This window comes from Varroa destructor, unplaced genomic scaffold (assembly GCF_002443255.2).
Source record: "Varroa destructor unplaced genomic scaffold, Vdes_3.0 BEIS01000001.1, whole genome shotgun sequence".
In the NCBI taxonomy this organism is placed as follows: Eukaryota; Metazoa; Arthropoda; class Arachnida; order Mesostigmata; family Varroidae; genus Varroa; species Varroa destructor.
Window position 1 is genome coordinate 37736550 of NW_019211454.1, and position 21312 is coordinate 37757861.

A 21312-nucleotide genomic window follows, 5' to 3' on the forward strand; every position below is an offset into this window, starting at 1 on the left:
ATGAACAGTACAAAAACAAAAAATTTACAAAGTGTGTCTACTTACGTTCGTGTACCTAAGTATATTTGTAATGGATAACCGAAAAATCGATTGCCATTTGAATCAGGGCCACTTCCTCACCAACTAAATCTTCGTTTATGATTGACTGTTGAGTCCTTATATACAGTAGCTGCATATATCACAAACCTATCGTGTACATTGTTAGCAGGATTCACTTTATTGTGTATTATCATGTGTAGTTTTATTTGAACTTTCATTAAATACTAAATCATATTATTTTATGCATGCATATCTAATAGACGATTGCCGCATGTGTTTTTGTACTGCTAGCGCTTATTTGTATAATGATAATTATTATTAGATGTTATTGATCTTATCAACTATATTCGTGAGCACTGAGGTGTACCTACACATATAAAAGATTGCTTCATACAAAGAAGATATATATATATATATAATCTTCTTTGTATATATATAATAGTATTGTTCTCTGTCGATATTAGAGGGCAAATTCAACTCAAATAATTTCGTTCTCTATCGAGATCTAAGCAGAAAAGGGACGTAAAAGGGAAAAGGACTGAGCGAACCTAAATATTAGTAATAAGATGTCAGTGTAAATAAAAGTAGGCACTTGATGATTTTCTCGTGTTTGTAGATTTTCTTGTACACTACTGGAGCGTACATCGCTGCGTCTGAAAAAAGAGAACTGTTGAGACCTACAGCCCAGCAGTTAAAGGAATAATAACCCTTTAACCAGACGTACAATGGTAATCACTAAAAAATACGTCTTTTTATGGAGAGTGTCGTTAGTAACACATAGAAACACATTCAAACATGAATCTATACCTACACATGATGAAGACAAGCCGCAGCACAGAACCGAAGGAAATAGTTATGAGTAGTAATAATGACACAATCTATGGAGTAAAATATAGAAAAAGCCAAGTCACGTTGCTTTGATCCATTGACTTTACGTTGGCTATTTAGAAGCATGTAACCGTTTCTACAAGGAATAAACAAAAAACGTTGATTTTGATGACGGAACGAGCGATTTGATGTTTGTTTAGTAATAGATAATGAATATAAAATGCTAATTGAAATCGAAAAGACAAAGAGGTGATAGATTAATGAAATAATGGTGATTAATGACATATTAATTTATTACCGAAAATGATAGGGACTCATGTCGACTGGACTGTTGCAGTTCTTTACATTTGCCCACACACTGTACATACGAAAGTGTTCAGTAAATAGGATCTCCGTTTCGCAATCGTAATGTCGACGGCGATAATTCTAATATTAAGGATAATAATAGTGATGGTAATGAAAGTCGACCCTGCTGAACGCTATAATAAAGGAGTATATTATTCATTATAAAAGTGGTAAAAATAACTAGACGTAAAAAAATATAATGACAAAGGCAAAATGACACTAAACATTAAAACGAAATAAAAAAAATACTGATATCTATTTTGTATTGAGAAAAGGAGAAAATAATAAAGAGAGAGAGAGAGACCAAGAAAATAAACTTTAAAACACGTGTGACATTTAAAAGTTATTCAGTGTGTTCATTGTTATTACTTATATGAAGATGGACTTCCATCTGAGCTTCAACGGGCTGCCGTCTAAGTTCGAACTTCATTTCGCTCACATTCATTTGCTGCTACGTTTCATTTAATAATATTCTTTTGTAGCATATTGCTTGTATAATCGTTAACTGAGTTATACGCAGAGTGGATGACAGTGATTAATTATATTCACTATAACAATTTTAGCTGTCAGCGCGTGAATCGAGCGACAGTTTGGCCGGTTTGGCTGCACTGTTTCTGTGAACTTCTGCCAAATTTTTCTGATACAAGTAATATAATACCATACATTATTAATAACAACAATAACAATGGCAATAATGTAACAAAAAATATCATTCGTTCTTTTGTTATTAAATAGCTTTCCCTTATGTATAACGCGATGATGTTCACGACAAGCAAAGTGCCCGTTTTTCTGCTATGCGCTGATTGTGGATTACGCAGTTTTCTAAGATGTTCCTTTTTGCAGCGTAAAGATGATTCACGTTAAAGTGCTAAGTGAACTACTCATTATGAACGCGATGCTCATGAAGCTGTGATAGGCAGAATAGTGATTTACACAGATCTAACACAGTCAAATGACTGTGATTATGAGAATTCGCAAATCGATTTTGCTATAATCTGTGATGTCGATAACTTGGCAAAAATATATCCGGAGGGTTCACATTAAGAGACAAACGCGTAGTCCAGCGCTCGAGTTGACCTAGTAAGCTCTCAAGTGACAGAAACAAAAAACAACAACAACAAAACATGGCTAGTAGACAAGACTTTAACCATTCGTGCGCAAAGCTACTATATGTAGGTACGGCCGGCTTAAAAAATGAATTTTTGTTAGTATAAACGATGTTGTGATGTTCTTTATGCGTGAACAGAGTGCATTGTTTTTAGTTACACGTCAGCGGTCCTAAAAAAATCGAATTATAAATGCAATTACATGCAAGGCAACGAGCTACTTTCCCTGCTGAACATTTAGCTAAATCGTTTCCTGGTTTGAAGCAATTTGAAAGAAACGCTTTCACGTCAAGTAAAAGGATATATGGAAGAAATATCTATATATACATTATATCATTTATATAGGAAAGCTATAGCGTATTCCCTACAAACAAATGCGGTGACTTCGACCGTACTTTGCAGTCACTGATAAACAACAAAATATTTGGAACTACATGATTTCCTTTCCAGTGCTTTCCTTTACAGAAATTTGTTTTAACTTTTTCCTATCCAGGTGATTCCCTTACCGCTGAATTGCAAGTAGTTCTACCGCTCCGACGTTGCATTCGTTGTGCTTCTAAAAGGTTTAAAACAACCCAAGTTTTTTAAGCTCACGAACTATGCAACCATGTATTAGTATAAAATACAAACATTAACAAACAAAAACTAAACATATAAGCATTATCTGATACTTTTCCTTGCGTGATCTCGTTACGGTTGCATTTAATGAATCTACACTTCAACGTTTACATCCCTAATTAGCAGGGTAAAGTGTAACTTGATGCCATCCGAAGGAAGTGAGATTGCGTGTATAGATATGGCAAAAAACGTTATTCGATGTATTCGAGGTTACAGCTGCTTATCCTCAGCAAGTGACGGACAATCAGTTTGTATTTATGTCGAATTTTCAAATAACTACGAAATATATTTGTCGCCATGTTATTTCAATTTATCTGAACCACGGTGGTGGTTTTAGAAGCGGAAATATGAAACTTGTCATTAGTAAGTTCAAATGCATATCTAGCTGTGGCCAAAGCATGATGATGCAGCGGCTACAATAGGTTGATTTAGGGTGTAACATACCTTACGTCGGACATGACAAGCATTATTGACCGCCACAGCTGTTACACGCATTGCGAGCACCGAACATCGTTAATGATATATGTGCTATTTATAACTCGAAGAAATGTGACTATGACATTTAATATTGAACTGTTTTCAATTACAGATTAAACCAAGCTAAAGTAGACAAGCGTACATTTTTTTAGATACTTTTTCCGGCAAGCTTACATTATAATCATAACTATACGAATCGATTAATTATCAGAAGTAGGTTATATATACGAGAAATGATCAACTAACATATTACACAGGGTAACCTACACGAACTCAAAAAAATACTTGCAAATATGCTTTTCTTCGAGCGAGCGCACTGCCGACGAGTTCCTTTTTTACAATACTACCATCACTTTCCAGCAATAACACTCTTGACTTTATCTCCGTCTTAGCCTGGCCCTTATATGAGCACTAGTGTAAAGGCAGAACAAGAAATATTGATTCAAGTTGCAAATTTTTATTTATCTTTCTTTGTTTCTCATCAGTCTATTTTGGTGCACTTTGTATATATCGAAATCTCCGACTTCACTACTAACTTATATTTCTTTGAAAATATACTATTAAGTATACACCGAATTAACCTGTGGATTGTATGTCCACGATCTGTAAGAGGCATACTTCGAGTCATTTCTTACAAAATCTGACTTTATTCCTGTTACTGTTGATGGTGCGTTCATTAGTAGTATGTCATTATTATTATTAGAATTATTATTGTTATTATTATGTGAACCCAATCGTCATATGGGTTAATCTTGTAGTGAGGTCTCATACTCTTTGGCCTACTGTACACGGTGTAATTTAAAATAGTTTCAATGCTCTATGCACTTTCATCCCAAACGTTCGACCTATGTTGGACCTATGCTTATAGCAAATGTTGCTTCGTAGCCCGTTCTCACTCAGAAAAACGTTTCGCTTCCTCTTCATACAACAATCTTGCCTTCATCACCTCTATAAGGTATTTTCTTCTTATCTTTTTCGCCCTCTTCCATCACTTAACATTAAATATATGTGCATACATATATTCAGTGAATGTATGAATACAGCACAACATTCTTTTATGTGCAGTCAGTACCCATGTTGTCTAATGTCTATGGCTGCTTTTCCCTATGTACACAGCCTGTTGCGCTATGCTAACCCGCGTATGTTTTCTAGCTGTTCAGAGCACATTGAGACGCGCCTCGTAATGATTATTTCTATCTGGGTTTGTGTCGCTGCTATCTTCGGCGTCACCTAAAAGACCGTTTTGGCAATAAGGTATCCAACCGCGATAAGTATAAGAGACATGACAATCACGCTTGTCGTCGAGGCATCTGCAAACGGATCGGGGGGGGTGTCTGTGAAGGACTGCGAATTTCCTGACCGAGTATCACTTGGTACGGATCCCCCTGACTGATGTAACCGATGGCTATCTTCCCGCAGGGTGATGTTCTGTCTTCTAAGAGCAAGGTTCTCGTCTTGTAATCGACGTAGTTCGGCATTGAAAGCGGCCTCGAGCTGCTGCTGCGGCTGCTGTAACGGGACTTCGACAATTTTCTTCGGAGGTTCACCCCATGGTTGCGATTGGGACGAAGAATGCGACTCTTTGCTCTCAAACGTCTCAAGAACACAGCGAAGCTTTGCTTCCATTATCTTGTTAGGCTCAGCGTTCTTCCATAATGTCTCATGATTGACACTCGTAGGATTCTCTATATTCATCGATTGTACCAGAAACTTATGTCTCTGTGTGTCATTAGGATCGTAATGGACCGGCTGCAAAATGACCGCAACATCTGTATAGGACTGCGGCTTGATTTCGCCGCAAGTGGGCCTCACACAGTATTTCTTGGGGGCAGTGGTCTTCACCTTAAAACAGATCCACTTGTTTGATGGATTCGTGAGACGCATTATTGCCTGAGTGGGCTCGTGGAACGGGCCCCGAAATCGCAGTTCATGTTTGGGCTCAAGTTGAAGAATGTTTTCCATTTTATTTGCTGATAAATACAATAGAATGAGTTTACCCTATAAACAACTAAAACAACGAATTCACCCTAGTGAGTGTTCTAAAGCTAATAATACGCACAGCAGGACCGATTGTTTAAAGGAACCGAGCTTGAAGAGTCAACAACAAAGTGTAACGGAACGACAACAACAGGTGGAATAACTCAATAAAAACTGCGTAGCAACGACAACACGCGGTGTGCTGCGCCCACGACGAGAATTGGTTTCGTCCGTTCGCACACTTTTACTCGTTGTTGCTTTTACTGCGGGTTAAAACAAAAAAATTCGACTGCAGCTGAGTGATCGGTGTAGTTGCAGCAGCTCTCGGTTCAGACGCGACAGCACAACCAATCACAAACTGACAAACACAGTGCAGCAGAACAGAGCTTGCGTTTAACCAAGCAAGCGGACGGGCAATCTAGTCTTCGGACAGTAGTGGCAGACACCTCAGCCTCCTCGCAGTTGTAGTCGAGCAAAAGGAAGGTATCGTTCACAACCTTCACGACAATAACATCAACAACAAGACGTGAAATCGTAGCAACAGAGCTACGGCAGTCGTGGCAGTAGCAGCGGCGGTAGCTAAAATGTCTCTGCTCTCAAGCGCAGACAGACAGCCAGTCAGGCAAATATGGTCGTATAAACAGCTACAACTACGGGACGCCAGACGATCGATTGAGTAAAAAGAATGCGAAAAGTAGGTTACGCGACTTACTTCAGAGGGGCACTGACGTCTCAAGACCGCATAGCTGAACGGAATCAGAAAAAAGGAAAAGGTCTGAAAGGCCATGAAGAGGCGAGTAATGTAATACTCACCAACTGGCACAATGGATACAGATAAAAAAAAAACCCTGGGTGCCCCTCTATGGTAAATAATAACAACGGAAAGACGGAAAGACTCTGAAATAATGCCATGAGCCCGTCATGTCTTCAAGACTCTTTTGAGGAATCGCGAGTTAGTGGAGATTTCTATCCAGTCGAATTGATGAACAACTGAGGTCCGCAACCACTATAAAGACTATCTGACAGGAACAGTTCAGAGTGTATTAGCCGTGATCCAGCGCATTTTTCCACGTCTCCAAAAAAAGGACGGTGCATCAACTTCGGCTACCGTCTCGTCGAGTAGTTATTTTTCCAGAGCTGACGAGAAGCAAGTGCTGTCGAGCAGCTCCCTACATTCCTATATCGTTTTGATCCCGTGCTCCTGTGCCAGTTTTGTAGTACTTCGTGAATTACTGTGCATGTACAAAGCGCGAAACCGGTTTGTAAGTCTCTAGCATTCATTTTCATTCTTCATATATCCCCTTGTATTATTCGATTCAAACAATAATTTAGAATCTCACTTAAACTCTGCTGAACTGAACATGACTTGGCGGACTTCGCGAACACGTCCCTAACCTCTTTTCCCCGTTTGCGCAATAATCGGTTGCGACATGACCTCCCATAGTACTTGTACATACATGTGTGGTGAATACAGTTGTGTTTGCACGGTCTCCACTGGGTTTAAATCAGCCCGCCAAATCTAGCCCGACGTCGTCCGCCAGCCTGTTGGGGTTGTCGTCTATCTCGCCCTTCTCTCACGCTCTGTCTGCTAAAGTTGCAGTAGTTGCCTAGAGTGGTAGTGCAATGGCTGCGGAGGCAGCAGCGACGGCAGTGTGCGGCCTGGACTCTTTGTCTTTGTGCCCGTAGCACATTACACCGCGTAGGCCCCGCCAGAGGGCGGCCTATGTTACCCCTGTATTGCGAAGAAATCTGCGCGACCGCTGCTCTTGCTGCGCAGCAAACGCCTGCTTTCTCGGTGGTAGGGCTTTGCCGAACCTTACGCGTTGGGAAAGCCGCCTGTCAACTGCCCGAGCCCTTCTGTTGTATCGAATTCCATAAACTAGTAGGAACTTGTGGTTGAGCGGCAAGTTAAACGATTGTTTGTTTGTCCGCTCGTTCATTTATACCATAAACATAGAAAGAGAAGAAAGGGTGGATCAGCTGTGCTGTCGCTTTGAACCTTTCTGTGTGTCATAAGTGAGGCAGCGCTAGTTGTAGTGTTGGTTACTGGTTTTAGGACTGTTGCGGCTGCTATAGCTACTACTTTCATCGGTTGTGGTGTGGCGGCGGCCGTGTAGGTCTGTCTGTCTGCCCTCAATCCGTACATCATTGTGCCGTGCCTGCCTGAACGGGTGTCCGTCTGCCCGTCCGCTGTCTGTTTCGTTCGGCTGCTGCTGCTACACACTACTCAGCCTCTAGGAAAACTTTTGGCATTGCTAACTGCATATTGCTATCTGTCTCAACATAGTAGTGCAGTGCGTTTGCTGTTGTTGCAGCTGCAGCGGCCGAGAGCGTTAAAGCGTCGTCGTCTATGTGTCAACCCAATATTTGCTCGTTACTAGAAAGGTTCTCGCTTACGAGATAACCAACGGACATCAAATACACCACCAGAAAGGTAGTCTGGAACAACAACAACCGCGGTAGTGAACGAGCACACATACCCAGTATATATCAGTTTGGAACTGCGTGCGAATATTACAATTGCGTGCGATTATTTCATCCCGTTTTTATCGGCGTGTGAATCGGCTCAGTCTATAGGTAGCCAAAGACCATAACGCGGCATTGATCAAAACAATTACCTCCCACCCGGTCTAAGTTGGTATTGACAGTGGTCTTAGCTAATATCATCAGTTCAAGCTTTGCCTGATTCCTCGACTTCCTGCTTGTTGCCTTTCGAAAGGCTCGAGCCTGTCGAGCCGACCATGACGCACGTTGATACGGAGGATGAGCTCCGTCGGAGGAACGTAGCCTCAAGCGATTCAGAACGAGATGAACCGTTGGAACAGCCAAGGGTATGACCAATTGGATTCAGTTAAATCAATTCTTTCGTTTAGCTAGTACGGTATCATTATAAAAAATATTGCATATAAACGGGGACTAAACTATGTTGCGAGAGTGCTTCATCTATTGAAAATAACAATTTTGTGTAATTCAGCAGTTTATCTATTATTAGGCAATAGTGTAGTATTGGTGGTTACATTTATCTATTACCCATCATCAAAGAGACAAGGATACGAAAAGAATTAGTGCTTATTGCCAGTTGAGTGGACAGCGAAATGTACATTACCTAGAAAGGACTTCTGACAGTGTGGGGAGAAATCGCAAATAATGTGCGTAGAAAAGGTCGTCGCGCTTTTTTGTACTTTCGTTTTGTTTATGTCACTAGGAGCGGTGCACGTTTTTAATGTTATTTATGTACGCGTCTTCGGTTAATGCATTAGCCTGTAATAGCCCGCCCTATCAATAATTATATGTACGCCCCTTCTAACCCATCATACTAATTATTCATAGCAAAAATGCAAACTGTACTTTGTTTGCTTATTGTTGTTTTTATTATAACACACACGCACACTAAATGAGTTTTGCGACGACTGGCAATTTCCATTGGATCTCTTACGGATCACTTCTGTCCCGTAAGACGTTGATCGCTAGCAATCATCAAGTATCAGCACACAACCGAATACCGTCAGTATGATGTATAGAAAACGTCTCTTATATTATCCACGTAATTGTCAAAAACGAAACGGTTAGTTAATTAATTCTGCGCACGTGCGATGTACATCCTGTCTGATGCTCTGCACAGGCGCTTGGCCATTTTATCATTATTACTAATCAGCGTCGAAAAAGACGGCTGATTCGATTTTCTTGGCTATGTTTCATCTGACAGAGTACCAAATAAATGCGATCAGTGATAGTCATCAGTGCAAACACTCGCTTGTGTATAGACGCCCGGCCATTGCTCAGTCTCTGCATTGCTGAATCACTGGTGGTACTAGTCAAAAGTGCCAATCAATCATGATCGACATATAATGCAACGTGTTGGCTTGTATTGTTCACATGGGATTGGATGTTTTCTATCAAGCCAACACCATCTGTTCTGCAATATTGCTCGATCTTTTGTTAGTCATTACGTGCTGAACAACTGTCCACTACCATATAACCAGTGGCTTTTCCTTATTGCGGAACAGGCATATTTCGTTGGGAATATGAGACATTTGGGAAAATTTTCTAAACGTTATACTCTTTTTTCCATGTTTATCATTGCTTTGTGCCATCGTCATAACGTGGTATTATTTCGTCTAATTAGTTTCAATTTTACCGCTGTTTTTTTTTTGAAAGTAAAGTTTGAGATTGTTGCCAATCAGGAGACTGAGATTGTTTACCAAAAATCCACTTCCTTTTAGTAAATTCTAGATGTGCACTCCTCTTTCCTAAGTTGGTTTTGAAGTAGAAAGGCCTGATCTAAGCTAAGTGGTTGAGATGGCCCGGCATAGGCGCCTGCACTTAGCCGCGAAGTGCAGTTAGGATTGCTGCCTTTGCAGGATGTGGATACCTCTCCACCTACCAAACCTTGTCCACAGGTACTTATCCTTCTAAATGATTTTTCTTAATTTAGGAAATACTGAAGGGTCGCTCAAGTGGGCGACTTTCCAAGAAGCTTTGACCAGGTGGATCATGACCTATCGACCGAAACAGAGGAGACTATTAATGTGCTGTTGATAAGCGGACATTAAAGTGATGTTCTGTTGTGGTTATTCGGCCGCTTTTGTTAATAATAAACGGTTTTTCTGACTCACATAATAAAACAAACGGGAGACAATCCAAGTAATATTTTTATTAATCAATCGTATATAAACCTACACAATATATAAATAGGAATATATATATTCTTATTTAACCAATCTCAAGTGAAAAGGTCTTTCAGATTTTTAAATTCGATAACAAAAAGAATAATAAAATGAGTAGCTTGTCCCCCAAAAAATTCCTTAGAATTTTATTTAGTGTATATGTATCATCAAATCAACTGCAGTTAGTCAACATTTTTTAAAAAGACACTGACGTTTGGTATGAAATTGTTTTTTTTAGTGCGTCTTCGTTTATGCAATTATTCGTTTATGCAGAGTTACATTAGTTTAACTTGATGCATGTTTCAAATCGCATTCAATTTAAGTAGACTTATAGTTTAAACAACGCCTTTTAACTTCTCTCAACATAAGGCGTTTTCGTTACATAGATATGGGTACTACTCACGTTATTTAAATAGATTTGAAAATTAAAGAACATTTTTCAAGATGTCTAACCACTAACAGAGCGTCATTTGTAAGTGATAATAAGGCCACTTACGCTCCCAGTGATTTTATTTTATTGTTGACAACCTTTAATTAGTTACTGTGACTTTGCTTGATTATTGCGATTTTTTTCTGCTATCGGTCGAATAGAGCGGCAGTTACAATATGACAATTGAAAACTTTGGATCCTTCATATCAAGATAAAGCGTTCTTTTACCTAAAAATTCCTGCTTGACTCTCTCCGGTTTGCACTATGTATTTTTGTGCAAAATGAAGAGCAATATCCAAATCATACGGCCAAATCGTGAAAGTTAACCGATTAAGTAGAGAAACGAACTAAGCGGTTCAGTAAATATATAAACAATTCTTGCAGAAATTCGCTTACAGACGTATAGGGCGAGGAAACACTATTCAGTCCTTGAGACCTCGACTCAAAGTGTTAAAGTACGATCACAGGGAGCATGAGATAGTAATAAGAGACAAAAGACCAACCTGTTTTATTAGACTTAAACAGGACACCTGTATTAGTGTGCATGTATGTAGGTTACATGTCAGCGGTTTTCAAAGCCAGTCTCAGGGTATCAAGTTACTTAATAGAAACGACAGAGCTGGTTTGTAGTTTCGCCAATATACTGTTGTTTTAATAGTAACAAACGTTTTTATTTCTTGTTATAGCTTCATCCTGCGCTGCAACGAGTTGGTGTAAGTTTATAATTGTCGCTACGAATTTTATCTCCCAAATGAATACCTACATGCACCTTTCTTTATAAGTAGCACAATAGCATGCGTTATGTTCAATAATAGTATACGCAATTTTTCTATTCGATAACTTTTGCGGTGCTCAAGTTTAGATTCAAACCGGAATTTTCTTTTTTAGCTCTATTCCGCCTATTGTCTTCTGTAATTGCTGCGTTATGATCAGTATGTATTCTTGCATGAAGATTCAACATATTGTACTTTCTGCACGAGCACGCTGTTTCGACCATGAATAGGATTTATCGAGTAGTAACAATAGCAGTAGAGTGCCCATTTATTATAAAGTATGATGAAGGGTGATTAACATTCTTTGTATACTATATGCTTGGTGTCATAGAAAGGATAATACGCGATAAATGTTTCGTCAATGAGTCGACTTCACTAATCTCAATTTGATCATTACTTTCAGTCATGAGCACATTTGGTGTAATATGTACAGTAGCCCACAACTAAGCTTTCGGCAGCAGTGCGCTTTAAGGCGAATTGAAGGCGTGAGCAATTTATAATTATGTTCGTCATTACGGTGATTTTGCAACTGGATTTTTATAGCGAGAGCCGGAAATGTCAACATTTTATTCGAATTTAATGATTGAATTCTGGTCAGAGAACAACGAAGCTCCATGTGTTAGAGCTACTTAAATGATAATGTATTTGGGGTGGTAGGTGGTCTTCAACGAACCTTCGAACTCAAAGGGTAGCGGCTTCTCAACAGTAATGATAGAGTTGATCATTATGTGTTCATACGAAAAGTTTAAAGCTAAAATGTTTTGAAGTTTACGTCCGCTACTGCCGGCTAGAGTACGTGAAGACGACTGGCTCCCCGTACGAAATGGAAGTATTTCTACGGTAAGCTTCTATGATACAAAATTCTATGATGGGGACTAGTATTGGTAGTAATAAGCGACAATTAGCGTCATACGTCAATAACGTGAAGGAGGTTTCGAGAGTTATCGGACTGATGGGAAGCAATTCGGATGTTGGGATGCGGAAGCTGGATTCTAGACGACGTTGTGTACTAACTCGAAGCAATGTCGGAATAAATACTGCGGACCAGCTTAATTTTCGCGTATTTCACAAAAACTGGATTATTTCGAAGATTGTTTAATGTATTATGTATTTGAAGGATCAAACTATTGTTTGGAGATTACGATTACTCGTTATAATGCACCAGCTACCTGCTGCTCGTTTGCTTTCGACCGAAAGAATGTTATGAATTTTCTAGATTAGGAAAGATGATAAAGACGGGTTGTAAAAAGCTCATATGACAACAACCAGAATTTGCTACAAGTATGCCAATGAATTTCGTAGATTATTCTGAAATTAAATTTCACAATCTACGGAAATACTGCAGACATGGATGGCATAAGTTACTAAAAATTTCTTTGTTTAACTGAATTCGTAGAGGGTAATCATTTGCACGGAAGCTAAAGTATAGTGGAAACGTTGTTTTTATTCAATCACTATTTTTTTGAGAAACGCTTTCGGCTATTTCTAGTGTGCAAACAAATCCTTAAAATCCCCTCTTTCGAATGGAATTAGGGGCTTGCCGCACTGGACAGTTAAACTGGCACGAGTTCTACATGATCCATCTAGGGTTTTCTCTACAGTCCTATGAAAAGGCATAATAACTGTATGTCGTACTCCCCATTTGCGAATGCTGACATTTGTACCAGCGAGGGCTATGTAATCATATTCACTAACAATACACTCAGGAAGACACGCGTTAGTACTAGCATCCAATCACCATTACTTCTGCATTGTGGCAACAAGGCACAAATCAACTGAAGTGAAGGGAAAATCTTTTTATGTAACATTGTTGTTATCGAACATTAGATGCGTAACCTTACACACATTAACTAGTACATGCCTATAACGTGTAATTCCTATGTTCAGATCTTATTTTAATGAACGAACAATTGTTAGCTGTATGTGATTTTTTTTTTAAATTCTTTTTTTGAGCACTTTGTTTGTTTTTACTCTTTGGGAATACAGTGCGCCACGTCTACGGATTTCATGTTCTTTACATATTGCGGTATTGTCAGTGATGAGTCCCCAGTATGTGTTTGAATCGACCTATGTTGCACTTTACTTAGTAATTCACTGAGCTTTACCAGATCAAAACTGTGGTGTCGAGTCTTACTCTTCATGCATATATGCTATCATTTAAATAATAATTCTGATCTAATTCGTCTCATTATTTATTGTTGATTCTTAATTTGGTTGGTATGCCTGATTGGTTCTCCGATACCTCGACCCATTGCCCAGTCGGCTGACCGAAAGGATTCGGATTTGTCGGAAGATGAAAAACTACCGGAAGAGCGTATGATCGAGCAGATGACTCGAGATTTGCCCCAAGGAAGCGATAAAGTGCCGTTCCTGGATGAATGGCTAGCAGGAGTCCCTGACAGGTATGTGAATTGGATTACACCTTTAGGAAATATGGTACATATGCTGCGAAGATTATTAATTTCGTACTTGAAGCTATCCGTTTTTTATATCCATAATAGGTCAATATTTCAATTCTCAAATAATCATGATATGAAAGGGAGGTAAATTTCATAATGTCTTAGTGAGCATTTCCAACGTAATCGTTTTCAAAATTTTGTCCACCTCTAAGCACAGACTTGTTCCGTGAGATGCGGTTCCTACGCTGGAGGATAGTATTTCAGTCTATTAGATAGTTTTACTAAAACTAGCTAATAGACTTTATTTTTATTCTCATTGGCTCCGTACACATGAATTTAAGAATTCCTAGTTTTTGCTACGAAATACCTAAAAATTTACAAGTAGCATGCATGATTTGTTCAGTTAAAATGCATTGATCGAAGTTCCATGTTATCGACTCAGCTCGAAGTCCTGCATAGTAGGAATACTTACAATAATGTGGGATCAGTCGCTTCGATTTTCAACAGTATACTTTTCTATGGGAAGGCTTTATAGCATTTTCCGCACGCTAATGTGCCACACATGCTATCAACATTACGTATGTAGCTAATAGTGTGCTGATCGGTAATAATACGTGTTATTTGTCGTTCTTTGTAATTTTCAAAGGTATAGTCTAGTTCTAAGTTAAATGTCTGGAAGTTAGGAAACGCGTCAGTTTCATTGGCTCAGTTGTTGTCTCTTTCTCAAATGTTGTGTCAAGAAGTTATAGTGAGAAGGCAAGCTATGGTGATATTGTGTGTTAGGCACGTGAATGATGCTTTGCCTACTGACGCCAATCAGGGGTGAGTGGGCAGATATTACCATTAGTGCGATCTCTACTGTTGCTGCTATTGCTTTGTCAGCTTTTGCATGACCATCCGCTTGCGTAAACGAGTGTGTAACAGCGAAACGGAAAAGAAGTGCAACATTTTTTACGAAAATTATTCACATTGTTATTATTCGAGAACATAGGTTCACTCATGTAATACAATAATAATAACATAGGTTCAGATTCATAATGTCGGCCGTATGAGTGTTTTGAAAATGGTCAAAGAAGATCAGATTCTTCCACACAATGTGTTCACAAAAGAAAAACTTGGCACTATTTAAAACATCATTCGAATTTGTGCGATAAATATCCATGGGAATTTTGAGTATCAAGGTAAATGTTGGAAATAGACAGAACCAAGTAATTTTAGAAGGTGAGAATAGAATTGAAAAGGGATTGAGAATTCGGCGGAAATTATTTAAGGAATGCTGAAGTCTATCAGGGCCGGACCAAGTCGATCTGCGTGCCAGTATTATAGAATAGGCATAAACGCCTTTTTATTTGATAGAACTATGTCAGTTTGCGCTATGTTGGGAGTCTTAATTTACTTAACACAATTAGTATCCACTCTGTCCCGCGAACAATTAAGCATCCCCTTATATTCGACCGCGCTTCGACGTGTTTGCCTTTTAGACGTTGCCCATAACGCAAGTTTAAGGTCCTTAGACAATACCATATGATTTCTGCTATAGTGTATGGCTGTAGTTCGTCTTGATATCTATAGGGTAATACAAAAAAACGCGTTTGACACGGCCATCGTGCTATGATGGCCTGTCGGTTCTGGCGCAAAGTGGTTAACACACGGTCGACAATTACGACAATAGGACGATTGATGTCTTTAAACGCCTTCAGACAATTTTTTGCATTTACCTGTACTTGCAGTTCCTTGTATTTGTACACTCTTAAGCTAATTCAGTTGACACTCGCAGTCAGCGCTTTATATCGCAAAGCGAAATATATTTGTCGTATATCCTTATTATTGTTATTGTTGCAGAAATACATGTATTAAGAATTAGTAGCACACTGAGTACGCATTCTAATAAGTGCGTGGACTGGAGGTCTACTTGTAACACACTCACATGCTGAATAAACTACAGTATTTGTACCACAAAACAATAAACACACGACGAGATAATAGTATAATAATTTACAGATTTCCAGGTATCTGTGTTTATGAAACTAGTCTTATTATTTAATTATAGTGAAATATTGGGAGTCAAAAGAGCTTTATGAAAACTAAAGGAAAATTTTAAGATATACACCTGAAAATCAGTGTTATCTGGTTACGCCGCTCAGTGAGTTGTCATGTTTAGAGGCAACATTAACGTCATTCATTAATTTTTCAACACTGGCACGGTAGTAATTCGTCGTTTTTTAGACGACTTATCTGAACAAAGCCTTACCTTCTAACGAAGCAGTACACTTCCTTATTCAGTATATGAACTAAGGAAAAGGTGGTTGTTTATTTAGAACTAGTGATTTAATTGGCTACGAAACGTAACGTGCTTATGAAGCTTGCTTAGTTGTTCTAATAACTACAGGAACGGTTTGATTATGGCCCCACAGAATTCGTTGTATGGAAAAAAGTCCAGTATTCAACATTCAAAGCAAGGGTTAATTCTGGAATTGGAAAGTTGATTCTGTTCTGTAAGTTAGTCGGGTGCTCCGTCTATTTAGTATGAAATGTCACGTACTTTTTTTAATGTTATCTTTTGATCCAGCTTAAGCGTTGTTTCAGCCTCCGCTAGCTGTTTTAATCTGCTCCCGTCTCACTACCCTGTGGGGTCTTTTCTGATGTTGGTATCATCGGTGTACAAGATCAGAAGCACGCCGTTAAATGGAGATTTTCAGTAGTGACATTTGGCGTGCGAGACAAAGACTGCAGTTATTAAAGGAAAAGATCCTTAATCGATAGAAATGCTACTGGCAATGGAGCGTTGAAGTGGGGCCTGAAATGCAGCCTTTAGCGAATGACTCGGAACATAACCATGGACATGTTCAAGCAGCACTTCATATAGACTATCATTACCCGAAATCCGATTATAATAAATATGGCAGATGTTCGCGATACATTACAGTTACTGTATACTAGCATACAGGCTACGTAAACAAGATCTGAGATACGATGAACATATCTGCTGCACAGTATAAGAATTCGAGTAGACGGTGATAATTGCACTACATGCTTTTGACGTGTCTCTGTTGTGTTACCTGTAAAGCAGTTTGCCCAACTGGCTTAAATTTGTGCTTGATAACTCATGAATTGGGTGTCTTTGTCATCAGTCAATCAGAATTGTCTACTCAAGATTTCATAAGAGCTCCATGTGACTCTGTCTTCGCTAGGCGCTTTCCGTAAGTGATTACGTTACTCTGCTTGTTGATAATCACCCATGAACACAATTTAATCTTCATATGTGAACTAATACCAAACTAAACAACAGATATATCCGGCAAATACGATAGAAATGTATTTGGGTATTTATCATGATGTGGCGCATTCATTGGCTTTATCTAGGAAGCACGAAGCTTTTTCGAACACGGATTTCACACATTATTAAAAGAGGACCGTTCTTTGTTTTTTTTTTTCATAACTTGTTGGACAGATATCGCAATGGTATCGTGCGGTTCATCTTTACCTGGGTGATGATCGGAGCCTTCGCTTTGATTGTCTGGAGAGGACCGATCATGATCATGGTACTCGTAAGTATCAGTGATATCGTCCATTACGTTAAAATCATACACACTTTTTTACTATTTGATCATTTTATGATAAAGACGCTAGGTTCCGCAGCAACTACAAGCATCTTACAAATCACGACTCACCAGGATATAGGTTTTTGTCAAGCATACTTACGTGTTTTCTATAGTGCTAACCTGTTATCAATCATTCTATACACAGATCCTTGGAATTCAGGTCAAATGTTATCATGAGATAATTTCAATTGGCTACGCGGTCTATAGAGTACACAACCTACCGTGGTTCCGATCGCTGTCATGGTACTTCCTCGTAACGTCTAACTATTTCCTTTATGGAGAGAGCCTCGTTGACTATTTCGCAATCTTCGGAAGTAGAGCCCGTGCGTTAACGTTCCTAGTCACATACCACAGGTAACTACCATTGCAAAAATTACTAAATAAAAAATTTTCCTAACATAAAATACGATGCGCTTAAAAGGGTAAGAGGATTTTGATCAAACTTATGGTCGCTTCAGGCGAGTTGAAATTCTAAATACTGATTTAATGCGAAAGCTGTAACTCTGGAAGATTTCAGGATTACCTGCTTAAAATTTGCTCTTTTCTATAATTTAGCTAAAGCTTATTTGTAGCGTATGGAAAAAGAAATATAGTCTTATTAAATAGTTAACGTGCTATGCCAGCATTTAAAATAAATTTGTTCTCTAAAGTTTCCTTGTGTGCTCTACATTTGGTAGTGTCTGACATCCTTCATATTAACTTCGTATCTAGTAAAAAGATTTTTTGTACTGTCGCTGTAAACTATACAATGTCTTTGATTAGATTCATCTCGTTCTGTCTGTACATCACGGGCTTCGTCTGGTTCGTTCTGTCGCTCGTCAAGAAATATTATATGAGGCAATTTTCTCTCTTTGCGTGGACTCATGTGACGCTGCTCATCATAGTCACGCAGTCCTACCTTATTCTGCAGAATCTTTTCGAGGGACTTATTTGGTAAGTACAAATTATCGTTATATCATGGTCAACACCACACGTTTGTGTGGCTGTTAACTCCGAGTACGAACTTCACCCTGTTACATTACTTATGATGGGGAGCATAGTAAAAAGAATTTGCTTTGCCTTAGGTATAGACTGTCCTTGTGGTTCTTTGCACAGCCATCGCTTTTTGAGAACGCTGAATGTAAGAATATACAATGTAATGCACTACTCAAATGTGTTTTGATGTATCGATACCACTGAGTTTGGCGCAAACTATAAATGAAGTTTCAATTTCTGATACTTAAAAACTAAGCAATCTCTTATTTTTGTCTCACCTTACACTTTTTTGTTTATATGATTCATAGGTTTATTGTTCCAGTCTCGATGATCATAACGAATGACGTGATGGCCTACGTTTTTGGCTTCTTTTTGGGTAAAACCCCCTTGATCAAGCTGAGTCCAAAAAAGACATGGGAGGGCTTCATTGGTGGCGGTATCTCAACGGTGATATTCGGAGCATTGTTGTCGCACATGCTTTGTGGCGTTCGCTACTTCGTCTGTCCACTCGATCCGACCTCGGATTCGACAACACTAGACTGCGAACCGTCACCCATATTCCAGCTGACAGAGTATACACTGCCCGGATGGATGAGCATCTTTTCGAGAGTGGTGAGACAAATGAATGATACAGTTCGATATTATGCACGAAAGGGGCTCGACTAGTGCTGAGCAGACGAGTGATATGGGCAATATCATTTTAAAATACCTTATATTACTCTCAATACTTAAATTAAACCTCCAAAGATGTACTTGAGTTTAATATGGGCCGAGAAATAGAGCCGGCTCTAGAGAGAGAGAGAGAGAGAAGAGAGCCGGCTATAGAGAAGAATTGTAAACTGGAATTTGCCTCGATCTCAAAAAAGTGTTAACTAAAGTACGAAAATCAGCGCACTACATTATCTGCTATGTAAGATTCATTATCTGAATGTTGTTAATTGTTCACTAATAGCATCATTCCAGCTTATGTATTAAGTTATGTACTACTGCTTGATTCTTTGTTTCGTTATTCGTTGTTTTTAATTCTGCAGCTTCGGCTCAAGGTAACAAGCTACCCGTTCGTGCTACATTCGATTGCGTTATCACTCTTCAGCTCAATCATTGGCCCCTTCGGAGGGTTCTTTGCCAGTGGATTTAAACGTGCTTTCAAGATTAAGGACTTCGGCGACGTAATTCCGGGCCACGGAGGCATTGTTGATCGCTTTGACTGTCAGATACTCATGGCGACATTTGTTAACGTCTATTATCACTCCTTCATTCGGTAAGTTCACACTCCTTTGATTTGTGAACTGTTGTTCAGATTGTTCAGATGGCAATGTAAGCAAGAGGATGGTACCCTATGAGATATCCTTGCGAGAAGGCTGGAAAAATTGAATTCATGTTTTGATTTCTTATGGTAGCTATACAATTGTATAGAAATGCGCAATTAGTTAAAATTGTTTTTTGTGACTATTTTTATATAGATATATGCAAAAGTATATCTATGAGACTCTTATATCCCAGGACATCAGCTGTTATGCTGCCAATTAGTATCCAGTTTACATGCCATATGTTCAGCAAATTTTAAAATATTCGTAAAATATTGAGAAACACGCGCAAATGATGCTATTCAAGAATCTGAGATATCACCTGAGCTGAAAGACACGAGACACCTTGCGTATTAGGAGAACAAGTTAGATGCGTTCCTGTCTTGAGCGTTATACTCAAGACTATTTCGAATTCATTAGACTGGACTAACTATTTTGCTGGTTTAACAGGGCTCCTGATCCGAAAAAATTGCTCGCACAAATTCTACTTCTCAAACCGGAATTGCAACAGCAGCTATTTAATTCACTGCGAGAGATACTGGTCGAAAGAGGCGCTATTACTGAAGCAACGGTCGACCTTCCAATCACGGAGAGTCAGTGAAAGAGAAGTTACAGCGTGACATGTTACCAACTGCACGGCAAAACAGCCCTATCATCATCGGAGAACTCTGGACTCCTTTGTATGGAATCGACGGCCGGTTGAACTGACTAAAGAGAAAATAATCACTTCCACATGACTTATGATCGAAACGAGAAATTAGCTGTATTGCTCGAGCGGAATGCTGAATGTGCACCGCAGTGAGTCGAAAGTATGTTGTAGACTGATTTATTCAGAAGCGACATCAGCTGAACTTAGCGAAGTGGTAGTTCCAGAAGGCAATAATCGAAATTGAGTCACTAAAAACATAGTCGACTTCCTCCATAATATAGACTAAGAAACGAAGGGCATGATTCCATTTGCCAATTCGATTTTTCTGTTTCATTTGAATGAAAGGTGAGACACGGAAGAAAGATGCTCGAATAATAGTTGCATACGGCTGTTATAGGATGTTATGAGCCACGGCTGAACGGCATTAACTAGATTATTAATAGAGTTCGGCAGAAAACCCGAGGAGTAATAAGCAGAAAGTCATCTTGGGGCGTCTTCAGTAGGTGTTAGCAGTATTTGAAATGTACACGCCCGCGCGAATTGCAGAACAAATCGTTATCCATATCTATAAACTCAGTGTCAAGTTTCTAATTTGTTCACTTTTATATATATATATATATATATATCTGCTACCATATACATTAAAACGATTCATATTCATAGTAGGGAAATTAACAGTACAGCGACGTGTGTTCTTGTCATCTCTCAAACCTGTGTACGCGCGCAACATTAAACATTGTACTAAACGCTACTAATGGTAGCAAATGGATTAAGGCAAGGGCAACGGGAGCAAGTAATCTCTATAATTTGTATAGAACATGTTAGAAAAAAGCACATTGAAAGAAAGGGCGAACACTGACGTTTATTGAGGGTTGTGGACAGCCAAACCCGAACACAGGGCGTTGAGTGAATCTATATGATCGGCGTTGAACACCGCTGGTCGTCTTACAATCGAAACGCAGTCTTGAGAAATACGCGTTGTTGTGGAGAAGATCTCACCATACTACATTTTCATAATCTCCGTAGCCACAGTTGATGATGGCGCTAATAATAATGGGGATGATGATGATATATAGTAGCTATATCGTGTGGTGTCGTAGTATAATAGCAGATATATATA

The 21312-nt window shown here is 39.0% G+C and overlaps 2 protein-coding genes across 5 annotated transcripts; one reads left to right on the top strand and one right to left on the bottom strand.

Annotated features, from left to right (window-relative positions):
- Positions 1-3850: 3850 nt before the first annotated feature.
- On the bottom strand, positions 3851-5823 carry LOC111247677 (uncharacterized). Its single transcript, XM_022798923.2, has one exon. The coding sequence runs from the start codon at positions 5373-5375 to the stop codon at positions 4644-4646; it is 732 nt and encodes a 243-aa protein (XP_022654658.1). The 5' UTR covers positions 5376-5823; the 3' UTR covers positions 3851-4643.
- A 656-nt stretch (positions 5824-6479) lies between these two features.
- On the top strand, positions 6480-20537 carry Cds (CDP-diacylglycerol synthase). Of its 4 annotated transcripts, none has more exons than XM_022798882.2 (9): positions 6480-6652; positions 11174-11200; positions 13520-13662; positions 17111-17207; positions 17407-17615; positions 18024-18194; positions 18545-18848; positions 19268-19497; positions 19994-20537. In XM_022798882.2, exons 1-9 carry the CDS (start codon positions 6629-6631, stop codon positions 20142-20144), a joined length of 1356 nt encoding a protein of 451 aa, XP_022654617.1. In that variant the 5' UTR covers positions 6480-6628; the 3' UTR covers positions 20145-20537. The 4 variants fall into 4 exon arrangements, with proteins under 4 accessions (XP_022654617.1, XP_022654626.1, XP_022654600.1 ...); XM_022798865.2 differs by lacking the exon at positions 6480-6652 and adding an exon at positions 6699-8221; XM_022798891.2 differs by lacking the exon at positions 11174-11200.
- The last annotated feature ends 775 nt before the right edge of the window (positions 20538-21312 follow it).

What these genes read in the sequence shown, in the direction of transcription:
- Cds (XM_022798865.2), top strand. Translation starts at nt 8,132, where the DNA reads ATGACGCACGTTGATACGGAGGATGAGCTCCGTCGGAGGAACGTAGCC. An exon ending in CTGCGCTGCAACGAGTTGGT is followed by an intron (nt 11,201 to 13,519) that starts GTAAGTTTATAA and finishes CCCATTGCCCAG; the next exon opens with TCGGCTGACCGAAAGGATTC. An exon ending in CTAGCAGGAGTCCCTGACAG is followed by an intron (nt 13,663 to 17,110) that starts GTATGTGAATTG and finishes CTTGTTGGACAG; the next exon opens with ATATCGCAATGGTATCGTGC.
- LOC111247677 (XM_022798923.2), bottom strand. Translation starts at nt 5,375, where the DNA reads ATGGAAAACATTCTTCAACTTGAGCCCAAACATGAACTGCGATTTCGG.